The following is a 22,745-nucleotide window of genomic DNA, read 5'->3' on the forward strand; positions in this document are numbered from 1 at the left end:
TGTGTCACTTTACGCGGTTTTGTCCAAGATTATTGTTTGTTTGTATTGATGTTAGCTATCCATTTTTGAAAAAAATATTTGTAAACGCGAAAAAACACAATAGCGGACAGTAGGTGGGCCAAAATCTTCATACCCCTTTAATAGTTACGGTCACTCGCCGCGAGGATCGGAAAGTCACCTTTAGTTATTATAAAATTCCAGATAGAATTTGATAATTCTGAGTTCTGAATGTTACGGTGTTGGGATCACACTACATAATGTTTGAAAACTGCGAATAAAAGCATTAGCCAATATTTCAATAAATTTGAGTATAATCTTAAATTATAATACTTTTCATAATAGTATCTTCTTAATAATTAAGTTTGTCTTATAAGTAAATAATATTACTATTCTAACTGGCGTATTATATTATACATCAATTATTATCATTATGTTGATAAAAGCTATCGTGACGTACTGGCATAATTTGCAGGTTGAAACGTCAACTTAATTTCTTTTGAATAGAAATTTATTTTTAAAAATTGTCTCCGCGCACGGCATGAGGCTTCGGCCACATTGTGATGAGTCGCAGCGGGCTGCATTTTTCATAAAGCCTATGGCACAGTCATAAATTTTATTTAAAACAAGCAGCCCGCGACCAGTCACAATGTGTATAAATCTTTTCTTGATAGAATTCATAATACTACCTAAATTAAAATTAATTTACAACTAAACAGCAGGTCATAATCTTAAACTTAAATATTCATACATTCATAAATAACAATAAATTTTAATCTAAATTCATAATAAATTCGTTTCTATCACAAGCATTCACTCTGTTTCTTAATCTATGATCTTAGGCCTAATACACACTGCACCGCGCAAGCGATAGATTAATGTATGTAAAAACGCATTTCTGTACAGATTCAGTGCTGGTATACATTGTTATAGAAAAAGTCACGAATAACACTGGAAGTTTTGGCTGGCATTGTATAAAAATAAGAATTTTGGAAGATACAGCCTTCAGAGCAAAATAACCACTCTTTAAATTTTAATGTAACATATTTTAAAATAAAAATCTGATTACAATATAAAAATATGTGCGTTTCGGTTTATTTTAACAGTCGCCTGCTACAGTATTTAAGGTCAGTATTTACGGAAAAATAAATAAAAGCAAGTTTTACCCCTACTACATTCTGCTACCTAATTTCAAAATCTGCGCTTCAAAGTTTGCGGTGCAGTATGAATATTGTCTTACTAGTTTGTATATTTTTCTAAATTGGTATTCGTCTTTCCCAATAGCCATAATGACTATTTTAAAACAAATTAGGAACTTTATGTTCATAACTGAATTTTTTTTATTTCCATATTAAAAAATAGTAATTACCAACTACAATAATGCGACTTATGGATAATTTTCCAACATTATGTAACTTGGACGTTGAAAGTCCGCAGTGCGTTGTAAAAACGCAGCAACACAATTGCATAGTATGACAACACCTTTATGCTAAATTCTATTTTATAATCTAGTTCGACTAGGCGACGGAGATATATTGGGTTCGTAGGCATCAAATAGTCTACTACCTCTACTAGATAGGGTAGGTTTCACTTCATCCACTACTGTTGTAGTAGTATTATCAGTTTTCTCCGAAGAAGACTCCTTCTCTTCTGGAATCTTCTTTTCTTCCACGATATAAGTTCTCTTCTTACCTGGACATCGTCTAGATAGATCTGCGATGAGTGGATGCAGAAGTTTCTCGTCGAAAGCGTCTTTTTCGCTTCCAGTCAAATATCCTATGACTATGCCGACTAAAATACAAGTCAACGTACCTATAACTGCATACCACATGTACGATAGCGAATACATCTTCATGAGAGCGTCGAATCTGGAAATGAGAAATTAGAATAAAATATAAGTTCACCGCCAAGAGTATTGGTAATTTCAACTCGGAAGAGATTTAACCAATTAGCCAATTGCTATTTCCATATTTGCTTTAAGTTTTAACATATTATTATGAAGACAGTATTTATGAGGGGAATAATGGCAAAGAAATACAACGAAAATCGCGTAAACGAAAGGATGATGTCCGCAAATCCATTCAACCAAATTTCGTTAAAAAGCCAAAGGGAGCTGTACATTTACAACAAAAAATATATATGTCTACTCTATGTTATCAAAGTACTTCCGTAGCCAATTTATACGTATTGGATTCAGCATTCATAGAAGAGGCAAAAATTGATCAGACTGACAGACACACTTTCGCATTCATAATAGGTATAAGTAAGGATTCTAGAGTCACTGTAATATTATTAACAAATAAAGAACTTACAGCGTATACTCCTTCTGTCGTGGCGTATGCCCCTCATCATGTTTCTGCAGCAGCGACGCCAGGGCCGCCAGCGTCTGGTTCACCGTCGTCGTCAACACCGGCACTGGTCGCGTTGATAGCGTTGGGGTGGAATTGCGACAACCCTGAAAATGATGAGTGCAACGTGTAGAGATTTTAAATAAAGAAGATAAAGATTTTGAAAACTAGATGGTGTAGAAATGGTTTTATTGTGTACTAGAGGTAGATGACACTAATTGCAACTCTGAACCGTATATTTTCCGGGATAAAAAGTATCCTATGTGCTTTCCCGGGACTCCAAGTATTCCTATACCAAATTTCAGCAAAATCGGTTCAGGGGTGTCGGCGTGAAGAGGTAACAGACAGACAGATAGACACAGTTTCGCATCTATAATATTAGTTATATGGATTTTACTAACCGATAAATTGTAGAAACAAATAATGAAGAATCGAATTATTTTAACACTGGGGTTGTTGATGATGATGATAATTATAATTCGTACATGTACTTACAAATATTTTACAAATAATCATATATTGTGTAATCAGGTAAAACCATGAAGCAATTGGCCTGTATCATGTACGGGGGAACTATTAAAAAAAAAGTGATACAAATAATACAGCAAGTCCCACCAACCTCAACGGACAAATCCAACATAGCGACGGTGTCATTGACGTACAGGATCCTGCCAGTGGCCATCCAAATCGTGATCACGTGAGACATGATCATACCCCACAATGCTCCTTTACCGTTGGCCATAGGGAAGAGGGCTGCTAATAGAAACACTCCTAATAACGCCCCAGAAGTTGCTGATGTCACTAACATGGATCCCTCTACCACACCTCCTACTAAGCCAACGCAGAGCGATAGGCACATGATGGTAACAGCTGGAAAAAAAGGAAGCAAAACTTATACTAATTTTTAAAAATGAGGGGTCAAACGAGCAAACGGGTCACCTGATGGAAAACAACTGCCGTCATCCATGTACAATATTAATTGCATATTATCAATAAATTCAAATGAATCAGTGTCAGAAATCACAATGCAAAATATTTAACTGATAAAATCCCTGGAAGCTGCTTACAATCTTTTATAAAGTAGATGAACTCTTTACCAGCACTGAGCGGTCAGATGATAATAATTTACTATAACTAAGAATATTCTCGATCACGTCACCTTTAACAAAACTAGACTAAAATTGGTCCATCCGTTTGGATTGCCATAGCCATAGCATCCAAACGGAGTGAGTGAGTACCATAGTACGACGGATAAACACACACTCATACACACAGACAAACAGACAGACAGATAGACATCCGTCAGAAACCGTCTTTATTATAAAAATTAAAAAAATAGAAATATCTCAAGATAAGAAAAAAGTATAAACAATTAATGGTAACTAAAAATAAACAAAATATAATGGTCTTATCGCTAGTTGGAATTTCCTCTAATCAATCTCATGAATGGAGGAAATTATGCGTAAGTACATTCTTATCGTACTGTATAGTTTAAATACGTTAGTCACAGTACAACATTGAGTCATTACTCATTATGCACTAGATTTATGTTTCAAAATAATGTAATAAATGGATTGAGAAATTTTAAGAGAACCTTATCAAACCTTTTTGAAGAATGAAGAAAAGATTTAATAATTTGTATTAATGTGGATTTGATACTAGATAATTATGTAACTCATGGCTTGATTTAATTGAAACTTTGCTGTCGAAAAATTATCAAATGCAACTTTGATGACTTACACATAAATATATATACGTGGGAGAGCCATGCTTCCGCACGAATGGGCCGGCTCGACCGGAGAAATACCACGTTCTCACAGAAAACCGGCGTGAAACAGTGCTTGCGCTGTGTTTCGCCGAGTGAGTGAGTTTACCGGAGGCCCAATCCCCTACCCTAATCCCTTCCCTACCCTCCCTTATTCTTTTCCCTTCCCTACCCTCCCCTATTACCCTATTCCCTCTCAAAAGGCCGGCAACGCACCTGCAGCTCTTATGATGCTGCGAGTGTCCATGGGTGACGGAAGTTGCTTTCCATCGGGTGACCCGTTTACTCGTTTGCCCACTTATTTCATAAAAAAAAAGACCAATAAAATCATGCCATCGGTTTCACCCGCTGGATTAATTTCGGCGAACCAGCTTCTATATTGCAGATCCAAGGGACAGGTAGCAAGCAATATATTTGAAGACTAGAGAAATACAGTGGTTGAAAGGTCTTACCAAATATAATTCCAATGATCTTGATAATGGTCAACTGCTGCTTGTCGCTAATGCCTTTGAACGCCGGCGCAGCTGACACGAAGTCCTCCCACGTCACAGTGGACAGAGAGTTGACGTTAGATACCAGGAAACTGAAAATTATAGTCATAGGAGTTAGTGGCGTCGCATTCCAGGAATCTGAGAATATCATTAGGATATGCGATTCAAGGAATCCTGCTGATAATGCCTATTTAATAGACTAACAGTGAGATGTTATAAACACTAAAAATAAAGTTTATTACTGTAACAAAACTGCCATTGTCATTATTGTTGTTGACATTATTTTATGAACGTGAGAAAATACAATTTAGACGTGGGAGAGTCATGCTTTGGCACGAATGGGCCGGCTCGACCGGAGAAATACCACGTTTCACACAGAAAACCGGCGTGAAACAGCGCTTGCGCTTGTTTCGTCGAGTGAGTGAGTTTACCGGAGGCCCAATCCCCTACCCTACCCTTCCCTACCGTCCCCTATTCCCTTCCCTTCCCATCCCTACCCTCCCCTATTACCCTATTCCCTTTTAAAAGGCTGCAGCTCTTCTGATGCTGCGAGTGTCCATGGGCGACAGAAGTTGCTTTCCATCAGGTGACCCGTTCGCTCGTTTGCCCCCTTATTTCATAAAAAAACCACTTGAATTGAAAACTACGGTAGTATTGTTGCAGGCATATCTTGTTAATTATTATCAGCCATGACGTGTATACACGCATTCTTTAGACCTTTTACCTTTTAAGGTATTGATGAAAAGTAGCTCACCTTAACGCACCATTGAAAAGACTGCCCAGAAACAGTCCAAGCATTCCAGGCAGAAATCCAAACTGGTCCCGAACATAAAACGGCAAGACTTCATCTGGGGCACTGATTTTATCGGACATCAACGGATCGCAGTACTTGTACAACGCGTATAGCGCCATTCCGACGACCCAGGAGAGTGAGAAAAGGATGGAAACAGCGGGGATATTGGCAAGGAGGGTTCTCTTCACTTTGCCCTCGCTTGACATGGAGCAGTATCTTTGGACGAAGGTCTGTTGGCAGCCGTAGATGGAGACAGACATGAAGAGCTGGCCGATGAGAGCGGACAGCGTATCGACTCGCACGGTTGGATCCCATGTGAAACTGGAATGACAATATGATATCATTAGGATTGCTGTTATTAGGTAAACAGTTAATTATAGCTGTTACTTCGAAAGCTAGTTAAAATTCTGTTAAAAATTGTTCAAGCATTTTTTCCTATGTCTCAAGTACCACAACCGCTAGTCAAGAATTTTTTTTGGGAGAAAGACAATAGCCCGGTTCCAAAAAGGCTATAAAGAACTTACTGGAAGAAATCCAGTCTACCACCAGCGAGGTTCTCTTCAAAGACCTTCTGTGGCCCTCCAGCCACCACTGTTGCTTGGATGATGAAGGCCACGCTCACTATCACCATCGTCAGCGTCTGGATCACGTCTGCTCTGAAATGTTAGTTCAGTTCTTTTAGTGTCGTTTCTTACAAACCAATAACTAATTTGCTTCAATAAGAGTATAAACCTGGACTGGGATTCTTTTCTAATAGGCAATGTGCACTTTATTTGTTTTATTTAATAAGCCTACTCAATTTCTTTTTATCCGAAAGTAGGTCTTTAAAGCCTTTACGTCACTGAAACTCAAATAGATCTGTTGTCACCACCAACTGATGTAACAGCAACGTCTACCTATCAGTCACTTGTTCCTGGTTAGCCTATTATGTTACCTGATAGCAGCAGCCAATCCCCCAAGGAGGTTGAACACTATCGCCACCAGAGTCAGCACCGCTGCAGACGCCCAATGCGGCAGCCCTAATACGGCATGTAGTGCCACTGTAGGAGTGTACACTGTGACAGCCAGGTTGAGGGTCTGACGGAGGAGAAAGGTGGCTGCAGCAACCCGCCTGACTGAAGTAGATCCGAAACGCATCTGGAATGTGTTAATAAAAATGGTTATATAGATAAATAACAATTATTATTTTGCCGGTTATATTTTAAAGAATGGAAATTGATGGCTACTTTAAATGATGAAAATCAAATCATCAAAATCTTCATTATTATCAGGTAAAGCATAATTGAAATTGTGAGATTTGATATGATATAATATGATTTCAGTCTTCAAAAATTACGAGACAAGATTATATTTCGAGTTGTACAAAGCTTTGGGCCCAAAGACTTCTATTTAAAATAGAATTCTTTGTTTGGGCCACCTTTAATAACTCTTCTGCACTTATTTTAAATGCTTTTGAGAATTTCTTTTCTAATAAAAAGCATAGAATTTAAGTTTGAGTGTGATTGTAATTTCTTTTGTTCTTGATGAATACCCTTTTGGTCATTTGAAGAAGGTTACACGTTCAATTTTAATTGATGACTGATTGATGGCTAAAAAGTACATAATGGAGAAATGATCAGTCAACTGGTTATGTAATCCATACACGATACGGTCTACCGGAGTCGTCACCTGTGCAGTTATGAAAGAAAATTTGTTTTTCGATTTTGCGCCGGTCGCCTGCACGGGTCTAAAAAACTGCACAGGTAGCTAATACCACACATATTCCGGTCTACATGCGCAGGCATACCTACACAAGTGGACCTCTCCGATCAACCATAGCGTGTATGGCAGCTATTAAACGTTCAGTTTCGCATCAATCTTATCAGATTTATGGACTGAACTGATGAGAAACAGAGCGTGTAACCTACTTCTTTCAACTAACCTGTAAATACTCATACACAGAGTTAGTCTGGAGCCTGTAGTAGACAGGTATGAAGATCCAGCAGACAAGGGGGAAGGCCAGCGCCATGCCGTACAGCGTCTCCCACATCGCCGAACCGTAGTAGACCAGCTCTGATGGGAAACCTGGAAACAGAGGACTAACTAGAGATCGCCCAATGGTCGAAATTTGACCTTAGTTCCAACGACATTAGGACTACCTACTACCTATATTTTGTAAAAAATATTGACTATCATATTTTTTCAATTATTATTCTTGTCTCTGGGGCTCAGCTGATCTCAGACTGGCCGTGTAAGCATTGTCTAATCTAATAGTATCTCAGACTCAATAAAAAAAACTATAATCCATTTTCAATTTGTCACCTTCATGTCATCAAACTTCAACCATAAATAAAAAAGTATAATTCGTATGTATAGGCTTGTCACTGAAAAATCTGTCATTTTTCCTAGTGTGTGTGTTGTAGTGTGTGTAATGTTTTATTTGTTAAAAAAATGTATGTTAAAAGCATAATTTCAAAATAATATTAGCTCGATGCACTTCCTCAATATATAAACTATAACTGTGCAAAATGTCATTCACCTACGTTTTCCCATTTTTCGTCGAAAGGGTTACAAAGTTTTTGGCTCACGTATCTCATAATATATAGATTTTATAAAAGCGATAGTTTGTGAGTGTGTGGGTATGTTTGTTACTTCTTCAGGCTTAAAAGGCTGCAAAATCATCGCGGACAAACAACGTGACACCGTATTCTTAAATTCTATACATGATGGTAGCTTGATAGTCTATCATAGAACTCAATACCACTATGCTTAGTACCTACTATATTGTGCTATTATCATATTATTATCATCTTCCCACGTTGCTCATTTGATAAACATTTGGTTTTGACAAAATAAAATATGAATAACTATTAACTTGTAAGGAATTTAAGTGTCACGTTACACCGAAACGAGAAGCGACGATGAATTATCTTTACAAAATTAAAACGCCAAGCGGACTTGTTTTTAAGCCATATTTATATACGAGCTTTTTCCCGCAGCTTCGCTCGCGTTAAGAAGTATTATTTTATACAAACTTTCATCCCCTATTTGAACCGCTTGGGGTTGGAATTTATCAAAATCCTTTCTTAGCGGATGCCTACGTCATAACATCTACCTGCATGCCAAATTTCAGCCCGATCCGTCCAGTGGTTTGGGCTGTGCGTTGATAGATCACTATGTCAATCAGTCAGTCACCCTTGAGTTTTATATATATAGATTAAAATTTTGTAACTTTGTGTATAGTCAAATCACTCCTCTTCGTTTCGATTTGTGGGACCCGACCCTTATGAATAAATGAATGAGTGAATGAGTGAATGAATGAATGAATGATGAGGCCTTTATATTAGGTATTTACGGATTCAGTCGAAATTTGAAAAATGTTTTCAAATATTAAAGTAAGGAGTTCTTCTCAAAATTCAATTTAAAACATCCCAGAAAATTGCAGCTAATCAAAATCAGCAAAGGGCTCTAGCCTAGAGCCCTTTGCTGCCTCTGGGGTAAAAAAGTTTTGCATAATAAATTCCCTTCCCTACCCTCCCATATTCCCTTCCCTTTCCATCCCTACCCTCCCCTATTACCCTATTAGCTCTTAAAAGGACGGTAACGCACCTGCAGCTCTTCTGATGCTGCGGGTGTCCATGGGCGACGGAAGTTGCCCCCTTATTTCATTAAAAAAAATGTTTTTGTTTAATTTTGGGCTGCGACGTGGAGTTCCACTTCTTTGGCTTCATCACGCTCCCGTGTGTTATTTTAACTAATGGGATTATCAAAACGTGCTTAGCGACGTTATTTCCGTTGGAGACATTAATCTTTTTAAGTTAAGGCCCAGTAGTCCCTAAAATAAGCAGGTCGATGTCTGTCAGTACGAATATCGACGTTAAGTACATTAAAATAACATTCATATCAGCGCACCTTATACAGTGGCTGTTATGCGCTCGCCGCGTGCCTTGATAATAGAAAATCGGTGTAAAAACCTTTTGTTTTTAGCATTACACAAATCAAATATATCAAATCGTTTACGTTAGGTTACGACACATATACTACATTTTTTGTTTTTTCTAGAAAGTGTGTAATTTAGCCATAAAATGATTTAATTATGAAAAACAGCGTTATAAGAGTCATCTTTGAGATTTTTTTCTATCGAGCAGAATTTTTCAAATTGTGTACTGATATACCTTTGCGTATAGGAAATTTTCTCAATTTTAAAACGGTACTTATTTTATACTTAAATAATGACATTTCCTTTACTAAAAACGTGTTTTAAAAAACCCATTTTACGTAGTTGCAAACAACCACAGCGCCTTAATACTTGGGCTCCTTATAGGAGAGTCATATTAATATAGTAATCTTGAACATTATAAAAGTGTAAATAACCTTCAAACTGCTTAAATAATTCAGCTATTATGTTTAAACATCTTTTATGAAGTATTAATTGATTAAAGGCCGACAAAAATACAGATGATAGTATTTGCGTAATGCAAAAAGTTAAATAATCATTTAAATATGTCTTTAAATGCGTTAGTTTTTGTTTACCTATCGGCTTTTTCATTTATCTGATGTTTTATAAAGTCCCGTTTCTAAGATCTTGTTGATTGCTGGGACCAGCGTCAATTGGTATTAATGGGACATGCAACTGAGTAAATTAATGTAAGCCGCTTTTTGCCGTTTTTATTTTTCAGTGTGAATCTTTAAAATAGTTATTTATGTCTCTGAAACTACAGTTAATGTTCCCTGTAATCCGCAAGGGATGAAGGGAGGGAGAGCAGAGGCCATGGGCGTACCCAGGTTCTGGGCCAGGGGGGGGGCAAATTACACAGGTTCTGGGCTATGGGGCAAATTACGCAGATTCTCGGCCAGGGGGGGCAAATCAGATTTTTTATAAGCTAGGTGTTTATAAAGAATAAAAAAATTATAATTTTTAGTTGTAAAAATATTGTATTGCAAACAAATGACAAAAATTCGTTTTATTATTTTTCGATTAAAACGCTTAAAATGCCTCCTATTTTTTTTTTTGTAAAATAATATTCTCGAGTGAAAATTTTTGGACAACCCGTTATCAATATTATGGCTGGTTTACATGGCTGCAGCAGCTACCATAATATGTGCAATGTGTGCAGTGCACACGGGCGCCATCCTGTAGGGGCGCCAAATTGGCAGCTTTAGGGGCGCCAAAACCAACGTCCCAAAATATTTGCCTAAAGGGGCGACAAAATCCTTTTTTTACACACAGGCGCCAGTAGCCCTTACGGGGGCCCTGGCTGCAGGTTTGGTTGGTTCATTGGTTGGCGGCTGGTTTAAATGCACTGGAATGCAGTTCAGCATATTCCAGTCCATTCCAGTGCCCGTTTATATTATTACAGTAGCAATCCAGTGCTAGATTGGATTACTCACTTTACTGGATGTAAACCCGCTCTTCTGGTCCAAGAGCCAGCGGCAGCCGGACCTTCGTATTTTTTAGCAATTCGCCAATGACTTGCTCTCTGACCGGACTTACGGTAGAGTTAGCAGTGTCCTTGAAGTCATAGTCACTCAACACTCAACAGTCACCATACAGACAATTTTTACGCGTGACTTAACAGTTGACACCGCTGAAGATGGTTTACCGTATATTGTGCAGATTGTAGGATGTATAATAAAATAATAGCTCCCACACCGGTTTCGGTGACGGTGGCCGGTTTCATTGAAACCAGGCCAGCTACGCAGGAGTAATTTCTGTAGTGCCCAAGTGTGTGCGCAGTACACAAGAACACTCTCTATTCCTTTACTCTCATAACCCAGTGGGACGGAAGACCGACACGACCGGTGAGAGATCAGGCGCAGGACCGACTTTTTACATGCCCATCCGACGCATGGATCATCTTAGTTGTCATACAATCAGGTGATGAGCCTGCATTGTCCTAACCAAACTTGGAAATAACATGTTTCCAACGCGGGAATCGAACCCACGACCTCCGAGTCAAGAGCCGCGCTCTATACCACTAGACCACGGAGGCATTATAAGGAAGTAACATAAAAAAATTATAATAGTGTACTATAGTATCTGTATCTATCCCTAGTAGGTGTAGAGTATAGAGTTCTCTGTGGAAGTTGCAGCGCTGTAAAGGTGCTCCCTCACCGCGAGCATTCAAGTGTAATGTAACATTATAGCTGATTAGTTTTTGAGCATTACATTACAAAAACACCTCCCTGACTGACGAGCATTCACGTGTGTAAGTAACATTAAAGATTCGACTTTGAGCATTACATTACAATACTACCTCCCTGACTGACGAGCATTCGCGTGAAATGTGACATTCTACTTTGAGTATTCCATAGCTAGTTGATGTTACAAGTTGTATCAAGATATTACATTTACACACTGTGTAATTACAAGGTGTGCATTATAATGCTCGGTTTTGTATAATTTTGTATAATGCATTGTTACTAAATGTTCGGCTCTCCTCCCTCACTGATGTAATGCTGGACTCTGTAACGTTACATTACAAGCGAATGCTCCCGGTAAGGGAGCAACATAAGATGATTTTTACAATTCTTGTAGATATGGGTAAAATGACGATGGGACTTGGGAATGTTGGGACATTTTTCTAGTAACTCTTTGAACACTGCTGCATGCTGCATTCATAGAACTCTAATCATGGTCTACTATGAATTACAACTTTACCCACTTACCCAAAAAGGACCTCACTCCCAGCGTCCCTCTCGCCACCGACAGTATCATGGTGAGGGTACCCACCCCTCCCCCCGCGAATATGTACGCCCTCTTCGCGCTCCCCCCCGCCTTGGCGTCCCTCTTCCTCTGCCATAGAGGGAGGACGGACGAGGCACACACGAACGCGGCGAAGACTATGCACTCCCAGGCTAAGACGCCGGTGTTCATTTTGAAGCTGAAAAGAGAAAATTAGGTTAGGTTATTTTACTTACGATTCTGTGACATCTCTCTCCGTAGGGCTGCTGTAAGAAATTTCTTTAGAAATAAGCAGTCCTTTGTGTCGTCTTTCTATGTTAATTTCTATGTAAATAGTGTCTTGTGTGCAATAAATGTTTATATAAACATTTATTGCACACAAATAGAAATTTCTTACAGCAGCCCTACGGAGAGAGATGTCACAGAATCGCCGATCATAATGTATGGAATTGACATAAGGGTTAATTTAGGGCTGATTCAGACCGCAACGTGATGCGTAGATGCATTAATAAATTTATATGGATTTGACAGATTCGCAAGACGTCTCACGCAATTGAAATCTGTCAAATCCATACAAATTTATGTCTGGCCGCGCCTCGCCTCACCTCATCGCGTTGCGATCTGATTTGACCCTAAGAACGCAACGCGACGCGTAGATGCATTTCTAAATCTGTATGGATTTGACAGATTCGCAAGACGTCTCACGCAATTGAAATCTGTCAAATCGATACAAATGTATGCGGCATAACGGTTAATTCAGACCGCAACACGACGAGACGAGTCGGGGCGCGGCGCGGCAATTTGTATGGATTTGACAGATTTCAATTGCGCGAGACTACATGCCAATCTGTCAATTCAGTACAAATTAGAAATGCATCTACGCGTCGCGTTGCAGTCTGAATCAACCCTAAGAACGCATTGAGGCGCGTAGATGCATTTCTAAATTTGTATGGATTTGACAGATTTGCAAGACGTCTGACGCAATTGAAATCTGTCAAATCCATACAAATTTAGAAATGTAGAGTAGAGTAGTGAGACAGTGCTCTCGGCCGAGCACATACATACCGAGTGCTTGGCCAAGAGCACTCTATTCGTTAGGTTTAATCAGAGCATAAGAATTGACTGCAGTGTGACTATCCGTGGCATCGTAGCATCAAGCGATTTACACTATATTATGCTGTTATAGAAACATCTGGTAATTATTTCTTCTAACATTTTATTAAGACAGTACTTAATTAAAAACAAGAGAATTTTTACATGGCACGCACATAATATTTCGAAACTCAGATGATAATATTTATCAAGATCACTCCTTATCAAATTAACTAATATTGTTATACATTAACCCAAATAATTACGTGACTAGGTCATTGCTAATTTGTTATTGTTACTAAATACTAAAACACCATCTAGAATTTTTCCCATATTCGAGCATATAACTACAGGCTGTAACAAAACTAACCGATAATATTTTAGGGTGTGTATGTGCTTATATTAGTAATATGTTGCTTATATTGTGTTCACTGTAAAAGTAGCAGCGCTGAAAGAGCAAAATTTTTTGTGATCAGCCCGAGCGTCAGAAAATTTTCCATACAAAAGTTACAAAAGTTACTCCTTCAGCGCCGCTTCTTTCACAGCGTCCTCTACATAGGGGACACATACACACCCTTAAGTATTATTACTTACTTTAGTCACACCTGTATACGCAATGGAAAAATTTATGACGCTCGGGCGCATACCGATACAAATCATAAAAAAATGCTCTTTCAGCGCTGCTACTTTCACAGTAAACATACAGGGGACTCATACATAATATACTTTTATAAGCGATAAGCGAATTTTGGTCCAACAGAATTTCAGGGGTCATCTATATACGTATTATAAAACAAAGTCGCTAGGCTTTATTTTATCTCGCTAAGATTAATAGGAGCGAAGAAATAGAGGAAAATGTGGAAAAACGGAGAATAGTATTTGAAAGGGCTAACTTGAACACGCTAATCTCAGGAACTACTGGTCCGATTTAAAAAAATATTTCAGTGTTAGATAGCCCATTTACGGAGGAAGGCTATAGGCTATATTTTATCACGCTAAGACTAATAGGAGAATGTGGAAAAACGGGGGAAATTATTTGAAAGGGCTTATCTCGCGAACTACTGAAGCAATTTTTATGTAATTTGGCACAGATAAGTAGACCACGTGAAGGATCATAGGCTATCGATTTTAATCATTTTATCAGTGGATACTTACTTTATACCCGTGCGCGGTGCGACGCCGGGGCGGGTCGCTAGTTTAGTAAGAAATAATTGTATAATAACAGTTACAAAGCCATGAAAAAAGTTTTTACACCCCTTTGGGTTTTCAAAAAGGGAAGGCTGAACATAGAAAAAACACACATATATACAGCCTAATTAGGGTTGATTCAGACCGCAACGCGACGCGTGGATGCATTTCTGTATGGATTTGACAGATTCGCAAGACGTCTCACGCAATTGAAATCTGTCAAATCCATACAAATTCCGCGCCGCGCCTCGCCTCGCCTCGTCGCGATGCGGTCTTAATTGGCCCTCATACGTTCAGCTGTATGTGTGTATTTTGTTCCTCCTACTTTTTGGAAGTCGGTTAAAAAACATGGCTTTTACTGATCCATATTATGTGACAAATCATACAAGTTATAATTACATTATTGTATCCATGTTCGCACAAATGGTGTCGAGTCGTGTAGCGGAAAATCGCCGATTGTATATGTATATAATATGTTTGTATGTAATTATATGTCACGGGGCTTGTGCAGATCATAATAATGCAATCATATAAATAGCATTTACCACAATATAATACAACGTACAGTAGTTCAACTAGTGCAGTTTAACTACTCCCTCTCTCCCCAGAACACAATATTATAATAGTGTGGGATATTCTAGAATCTAGGGAGATCATAAATGTGTAGCTTGTCAAAAAAGAATAGGTACGTCGAACGTAATAATTTGTGATCACGAAAATTTTTTGTACATTTTAAAATATATGAGCACCCTAATACATTTATTTTAATACGTCGTCTGCGAAAATACGGAGCCAAAGCACCAAAATTAAGTTGAGACAGACTCTAACATAACCCACAGACAGACTGTCTAGATACTTAGCTAAAAAATTATCTCGATTCTCGTAACTTACATCATAATAATATGAGTGCCTACAGGTGCCTACCCACTGAACGCAAACTAGACCATAATATTATTATAATATGTAATGAAAATACGATTAGGCAAAAAATCTTCTTATAATATTATTATTTTCAGAAGATTTTTTAGAAGATTATTATAAGAAGATTATTTGCCCTAAGTCTTTTCAGGGCCAGTGAAAAGTTACATTACTGTATAATGTGATTAATGTGTATTTACTTTACTGCACTTTATACCTATGTTAAATTATAATATTAAAGACGAGGTTACATACTATTATAGTGCTAGCATTTGTTATGGTTATGACAGTAGAGAGAAACATATTAAATCATTTCATTTCATAATATTTGACAGAGAAATAATACGTTCGCTTTGTTTCTTTTTTATCCCCTTTTTTTCGTTATTTACAAAATATTATACAAAAATCTGATTTAGGATCTCTGTAGACAAAATTTTATCGATATTTCTTTATTATTTTACATAACAGGCTGAATAGTATATCTAAATAGTAAATACTTTATACAGTGTGTAACAAAACATAGCAATAACACTTAAGGGTGTGTATGTGTCCCTTATATGTATAGAATTCACTGTAAAAGTAGCAGCGCAGATAGAGCATTTTTTTGTGCTTTTGTATGGGCGAGCGCCCGAACGTCGTTTGCCCAAACAAACGTTTTAAACAAGTTACTCTTTAAGCGCTGATACTTTTACAGTAAACTCTATACAAGGGTCTGTTACACGCTATAAAGTTTACAGTAAACTCTATACAAGGGTCTCTTACACTCTATAAAGTGTTATCATGGTTTTATCGCTACGTTAGACGTGGGAGAGTCATGCTTCGGCACGAATGGGCAGGCTCGACCGAAGAAATACTACGTTCTCACAGAAAACCGGCGTGAAACAGCGCTTGCGCTGTGTTTCGCCGAGTGAGTGAGTTTACCGGAGGCCCAATCCCCTGCCCTATTCCCTTCCCTACCCTCTCCTATTCCCTTCCCTTCCCATCCCTACCCTCCCCTATAACTCTATCTATATATTATTATTATTATTATTCTCAAGAGATGCCGTTTCGGAGAAGTTCAGTTACGCACACCGTAACACGAGAATTTTATAATTATAATAGATATTGCTAATATAAAAATAAAAGAAGTCATTATGTATGTCGTCCTAGAATTACAATTAACACATAAAACGCTAAGTACTTATGTCATGTATGTTTGTCCCATTGTTAAATGTTGACTATTATTTCAATATAACTATGTTGTTTAACTATTGTAGTAAAACTAGTAATTGTTAAGGAGAAAATACGATCATGATTTTCTGTTATTGTCTCCTTAGCTCATTTGCACTAGTACAGTAGCTCGCTCCAGCTTGTACAATACTCAAAAATTAATAATGGAAATCTTCGCTAACTGTCGTAATCACGAAAACACCCGAATCTATAAAACGTAAGAGCCCCAAACTATGTGTATTTTGCACCTTGTTCAAAGGAAATAGAAGTAAATATCCTAAAGCCGGTGGCTGGTCCGTCATAAGTGCTCTCAGCTCACCTGCGTAGTGCGTAGCTAGCACGGGGTTTCCCAGTCGATTCTTCGGAAGAAAGTAATGGCAGTTTCTTTCCCATGTCTACATATCTTATTCCCGAGCATGGCACCACCCATCGACTTGAGTTTCAGTGGACAAAGACAAGAAACTCTTTCCATAGCAACCATTAAAGCAACGGCAATTTTTTTTTTTTGACATTTAGTTTCTTGGTTCTTTTTTTTTAATTATGGCACCTCGGCTATAAAACCATGGCCAGTGTCGAGTAAATGGCGGCAAATTAAAAAAATCGACGTGTAGCAACCTTGTCTATAGCCGGAATTATAGTTTTGATCTACGAAATACGAATAATAAAAACTAAGGAACTTTATTATTCGTAGTTTGTAGATCAAAACTATAATTCCGGCTATAGACAGGGTTGCTATACATCGATTTTTTGAATTTGCCGCCATTTACTCGACACTGGCCACGGTTTTATAGCCAAGTGCCATAATAAAAATAAAAACAGAATCAAGAAACTAAATGTCAAAAGCGGATCGTCATGCTTGACATATAGATTTTCAAAAGCCAAAGATATCGAGATACGAAAGAAACTTTTACTCCAATGTTTTTTCGGTAAAACTGTCAAAATTTAGTTTCTTTCGTTTGTCTACGTGCTTGTGCTAGCTATGCTGGAAGCCATCGCAGCATTACCATGGTAACGTATATAAGCAACGTCAGACGGGTCTAATTTATTTTCACAAAAATATCACAACACGCACGCATAACGCGACATAGAACCACGTGTCATTTCAAATCTGACATAAGGAGATAGCCTTATATAAAGTACTGTGGAGCGAGAGAGAGCAGTACACTTAAATTATTCAGCATTCGCTCTATCATATTTGGCTGGGTGTAAAAATAATGAATGAACATGACATAAGCCCGGGCTAGTTGACTCTGGGATAAATTCTTCTGGTGCAATATGTAGTATGAGTTAAAAATTAAAAACGTTAACACTGAGTTATTAAGCCCCGGGTTATTTATTTAACTCAAAGTTTTGGCGCAAGTGGGCCTACGTATATTTACAACTACACCTCACAGATTTCATTGCACAGTCTTTTGGCATCGTTTCCTCATATCTTTAGGTACTGCAGACTGATGTAAACATGTGATGACTCATTGTTTTTCCTAATATTATAACAAATAAGAACAGGCAAGTGTGACGGGACGTAAGTAACCACTGATAAAAAAAAATCTTTTGAGACTCAAACAATCGAACTAGAATGCTGCGTCCTGCTCTAACAACGTCATTTCACGTTTGTTAGAGTAGGTTATGTTAGGGGCCGTAGCCCCTGACTCTACCTCCCGAATATTCCCTTCCTTAAGATACGTGCACATTGTGACGGGACGCAGGGTGTAGGTCGCATTTTTCATACAAGTTTGACATATCGCGCACTTGGTAATAATTCATAAAACCTTTACACTTAGGCTCTATTTCTTTAACGACAGTTAAAGTTAATGCTCGAATTAGTTTTTCATTTAGATGAATGAGACATGACATTTTAATAACCCATACCTAACACTAAAAGACGTTGGTAAAATTTGGCACTAGTGCGGTAAATACTTTAGAAAAGTTGTCACAGCTTTTTAGGTGCAGTTATCAAGCATTTACGACAATGTGATGAGGGGAACTGCTGCAGTCATATTATGGCTAATATTCCCACTATTGATCTATCTGTAATACTGGATGAGCGCCAAACCAGGCGCCTGTGACTCTAGACACGTCTACATTTAGATGTTACGTAGTTATTTATGTGTATTATTATACTATGTTTTACTCAACTGCCAAAAAGAGCTAAAATTTTCAAACTATTATTATTATTATAAGAACAGTTCATTTTGACGCAAGCTACGTAACGTTATTCCCTAAAATTTTCGAGCAGTAACAAAGGAGAACGGTCAAAAATGTATGGGAAGTGTACCCATTATCAATAACTGTCAGGTTAGCCTTCGGGGTTAGGTTAGGTCAGCCTGCCGCTTAGGTTAGGGTTAGGCTGCATTTCCAACAGAAATGTGTTTTTAAGATCCAATAGCATCGCCGCGCTGAGCGATGTTATGGCAAGGTCACGTCAATAAAGCGATTCTATTGGTTCTCAAAAAGACAATCCTCGAAACACATCTCTGGTGCAAATGCAGCATTAGGTTAGGTTAGGTTTGCCTCCTAACCTAACCTAACTCAGGAGTGGTCTGTGCGCCGTGCCGCTGCTGAGTACGGAACGGCAACAGTGCGCGTACCTACGCATTTACATCATGGTTTTAGCAATTTTAAATGACAATGAAATAGATATTGCTCTTTTTTATATCTGGAATAAACGATTTTTCATTGATTTATTTTTGCTATAACTTTTTTCCCACAGCGTTAAGAGGCTGGCCGCCATAATAACAAAAGCAAGTCACAAAAAGAGCTTTCTAGTTTATATTTCTCTACCTTATTGGTCATGGGTACATTTTGACCGTCCTCCTTTAGAAACCGTACATTTTGGTGCTACTTTTAAATAATTTTAAGTTTTAAATATTTTGGGATTTCTATTATTTTCAGTAGGATTCCGTAGTCAACGAGGACTTTTTAATGACAGAACCTTAAAACGGAACCCTAAAACCCTAACCAGCAGATTTTTTGCATATCGATAGGTTAATAGTTATATAATTTAAGAGAAACATTGTCCTACAAATAGAACAATCCATATTTTTAGAACCGTCAAATCGAAATATTAAATCCTTTATATCTCTGTTAGCTACCACTTTCGAGAATTTTCGTAGAGGAAATTGTGGTTCGTCTTATGAAAATGAAGCTTAAATTAGCTATTGATAGTAATAAAAAAAATGTTCTAGGGAACCTGGAACCTGTACTATACAATGGACGCTGTTAAGCATTCGTGTACTAACCCACACAAAAATTACGTATTAATTTATGAATGCAGTTATGTTCTGTAGATGATTAAGAACAAGACTGCATTCAAAATTTAACAACAAAAAAATCACGGGTTAGGACACTAATGCTTAACAGCGACCACATATTATAATACGTCAATTTCGATATATATTATTTTTGAAGAGATTGGCAAGCATAATAGCCGGTTTAATGAATAAAGGTCGGCAACGCACCTGCAACTCTTTTTAATGTTGCGAGTGTCCATGGGCGACGGTAGTTTCTTTCCATCAGGTGACCCGTGTGCTCATTTGCCCTCTAATTTTATAAAAAAAGAAAATATCTTAACTCGAATCGGCAGTATTCCGTAATCCACATGACAAAAACATAATTTAATTCTTTAAAATACGAGATGCAGTTTTTGTAACTTATCTTTCAGATGCTCTTTCGCGCAAAAAATCAACCCATAGTGTCTAAACACACTAGGCTGAATTACGCCGGCCTAAATTCCGCCGCGTTTACGCCGCGTTTTAAACTCATACAAAATACGGGCGGAACGCGAGAGACGACACCATAGTAAAAGGAGGGGAAGTAGGATAACTCCGGCCCAATCCGCGATATAATTACCTACTGTCTTAGGGTTGTCAATTTTAGGCGGCACGGAGGCGCGGCGCGGCGGGTTGGTGTGGGAGCGGCTGTCCGCGCTTCGTTCGCGTAACCGCATGAACAGCGGCAACGTCGCGGTCTCCCGACTTTTAATAAAAAGTTAATCTTTATTGTGCATATTTTGGGCATATTTCGGCCATTTTTCGTGCATATTTGCATGCATATTTCGGTACTTTGATCGTGCATATAATCCGATAACTAAATAAAATTATAAAAATACCCTGTTAAACAACATTAAAAACTAACGCCTGTCTCTTATACTATGAACAAATCTGTTGTTATGATTCGAACTTTGCTTTATGTGTATTGTGATTTACAATTAGTCAATTACTTATTTTTAATAACGATTTAAAATAAGTAATTGACTGTAAGTAGTTAGTTAATTTAATATACGGTCTACAACACAGAGAAATCGGCAAATTACTATTACGTAAACAAAGCAATAGCGGCAAATTAGTTGACGGATCAAAAGTACATAAAACATTATCTTATTTATACTATGTTCTAGTGGGAAAGTAGATCTACCTACCTACCTACTTCCTTTGTGTGATAGAAAACTAATACAATAAAAAAGAAGTAAGTAGGTATCTGATCATCAAGTAAAAATTATTATTTTATGCTAGAATAAGTGAGTAGTACTGACTTTTCCTGTTCAACAGGTAATTTAAACAAAGACAATTCTGGAATTGTTGCATTACTCTCAAAATACCCAAACACACAGCAATATCTATTACTCCTGCGATTATCAACGGACATTTTTGATTTGTTTAGTCGTGGCGCGGCGCGGCGCGAGCGTGCAGCGTAAAGTGTTAGCCCCGACTGGTAATGCCGAAATATTGTCCGAGATTTTGTTGTGTGCCGTGTGGCGACGCATTGATACTATGGCGCACACATACAAGCCGCGAGCGGTGCCTTTGTGTGAAGATAACTTACTTCCCCTCCTTTTACTATGACGACACACTATGCCGTCCGTATTTTGTATGCGTTTGACGTTTGCGGCGGAATTTACGCCGGCGTAATTCAGCCTAGTGTGTTTAGAGCCAAACATCGGACTCCGCTAATATTTTACCGTTGAAAAACGTACGGCACCCTTTTACGTACAGTTGCACTATACTAACTTTATATTTAGTTACAAATTAAATATAATGTAAAAATTAATTGCGTTTATAATTTTAATTTAACGCTATTCGCTACATATTAATCCCATGCACTATATTTAACCATATAATATAATAAATAGCTCCCACAGCGGTTTCGGTGACGGTGGCCGGTTTTATTGAAACCAGGCCAGCTACGCAGGAGTAATTGTTTAGTGCCCAAGTGTGTGAACAGTACACAAGAGCACTCTCTATTCCTTTACTCTTATAACCCAGGAAGACCGACACGACTGGGGAGAGATCAGGCGCAGGACCGACTTTTTACATGCGCATCCGACGCACGGATCATCTTACTTGTCAGACAATCAGGTGATCGGCCTGCATTGTCCTAACCAAACTTGGAAATGTTTCCAACGTGGGAATCGAACCCACGACCTCCGAGTCAAGAGCCGCGCTCTATACCACTAGACTACGGAGGCGTTAAAACCTTATAATATTATGTATTTATGTAGGTATATATCATAAAAACATGAAACATTAAGATCAGATGCCTTTTTAGTTTTTATGTACTAACACACTTCCTCATTCGTTAAATAAACGAAGTACCAAATTGTTTATGTTATGTTTAATTTGTTCTCATTTACCTTAATTATAATTAAAAATAAAAATCTATTTCAATACATAAACAAAAATTTTGTTGGGTCTTAGGGTTGGTATTTTAATTCTTGTTTTCTTTTTTGTGAGTACTCTGAAATCTTCATTCAATTATACTAGTAATGTTTATCATTTCATCTTGTTTAAAATTTGTGTACCTGAAACCTTTAAAATATTCAACTAAGGGCCAATCTTTTGTTGCTTAGGAATTTATTTTTAATTAATTTTGTCACTCATTATTATCTATCACTTTTTTTTTCATGAAATTTACATGCACGTTAACTTTTCAAACGCTCATCCCTAACTACAAACCTTTATGCATAAAAAAATAAAATTCAAAATTCGAACACCGAAAAAACATGGCCGCCAGGTGCGTTGCACTTGCACTTACTTTTCCGGAGTCCGCAAATAGATTTTTGGCTCTTTTCCAACACACGCGACCGTCCCTTACGAAGCGTAGCGGAAAACTAGACACGCGTCCGCACTCCGCGCCTTAATTGTGTTTTGTTCCATTTTCGAACGTAAACAATGCCAAGATTTTCGCGGCTCCTTCTTCCTCTTTTATAATTGTTGCGCTAGGAGTTTTTTGCCGGGAAGTTCTTGGGGTGTTTTGAGTTTTAATTTATTTGCTACGGACGCTT

At 37.9% G+C, this 22,745-nt stretch overlaps 1 protein-coding gene across 1 annotated transcript; it reads right to left on the bottom strand.

The window, feature by feature from the left end:
- Positions 1-401: 401 nt before the first annotated feature.
- LOC121737731 (sodium-coupled monocarboxylate transporter 1) lies at positions 402-22,592 on the bottom strand. Its single transcript, XM_042129420.1, has 10 exons — positions 22,494-22,592; positions 12,043-12,255; positions 7,316-7,458; positions 6,329-6,531; positions 5,919-6,050; positions 5,356-5,715; positions 4,563-4,693; positions 2,965-3,215; positions 2,310-2,452; positions 402-1,865 (listed from the first exon to the last, which is right to left on the bottom strand). The coding sequence occupies exons 2-10, from the start codon at positions 12,248-12,250 to the stop codon at positions 1,499-1,501; spliced, it is 1,938 nt and encodes a 645-aa protein (XP_041985354.1). The 5' UTR covers positions 12,251-12,255; positions 22,494-22,592; the 3' UTR covers positions 402-1,498.
- Positions 22,593-22,745: the final 153 nt, after the last annotated feature.

This window comes from Aricia agestis, chromosome 21, assembly GCF_905147365.1.
Source record: "Aricia agestis chromosome 21, ilAriAges1.1, whole genome shotgun sequence".
In the NCBI taxonomy this organism is placed as follows: domain Eukaryota; kingdom Metazoa; phylum Arthropoda; class Insecta; order Lepidoptera; family Lycaenidae; genus Aricia; species Aricia agestis.

Coding starts and splice junctions, on each gene's coding strand:
- LOC121737731 (XM_042129420.1), bottom strand. CDS start 12,250: ATGAACACCGGCGTCTTAGCCTGGGAGTGCATAGTCTTCGCCGCGTTC. Junction 4,694..5,355: donor CTTTTCAATGGTGCGTTAAG/GTGAGCTACTTT, acceptor TATAATTTTCAG/TTTCCTGGTATCTAACGTCA. Junction 1,866..2,309: donor CGACAGAAGGAGTATACGCT/GTAAGTTCTTTA, acceptor TCTCATTTCCAG/ATTCGACGCTCTCATGAAGA.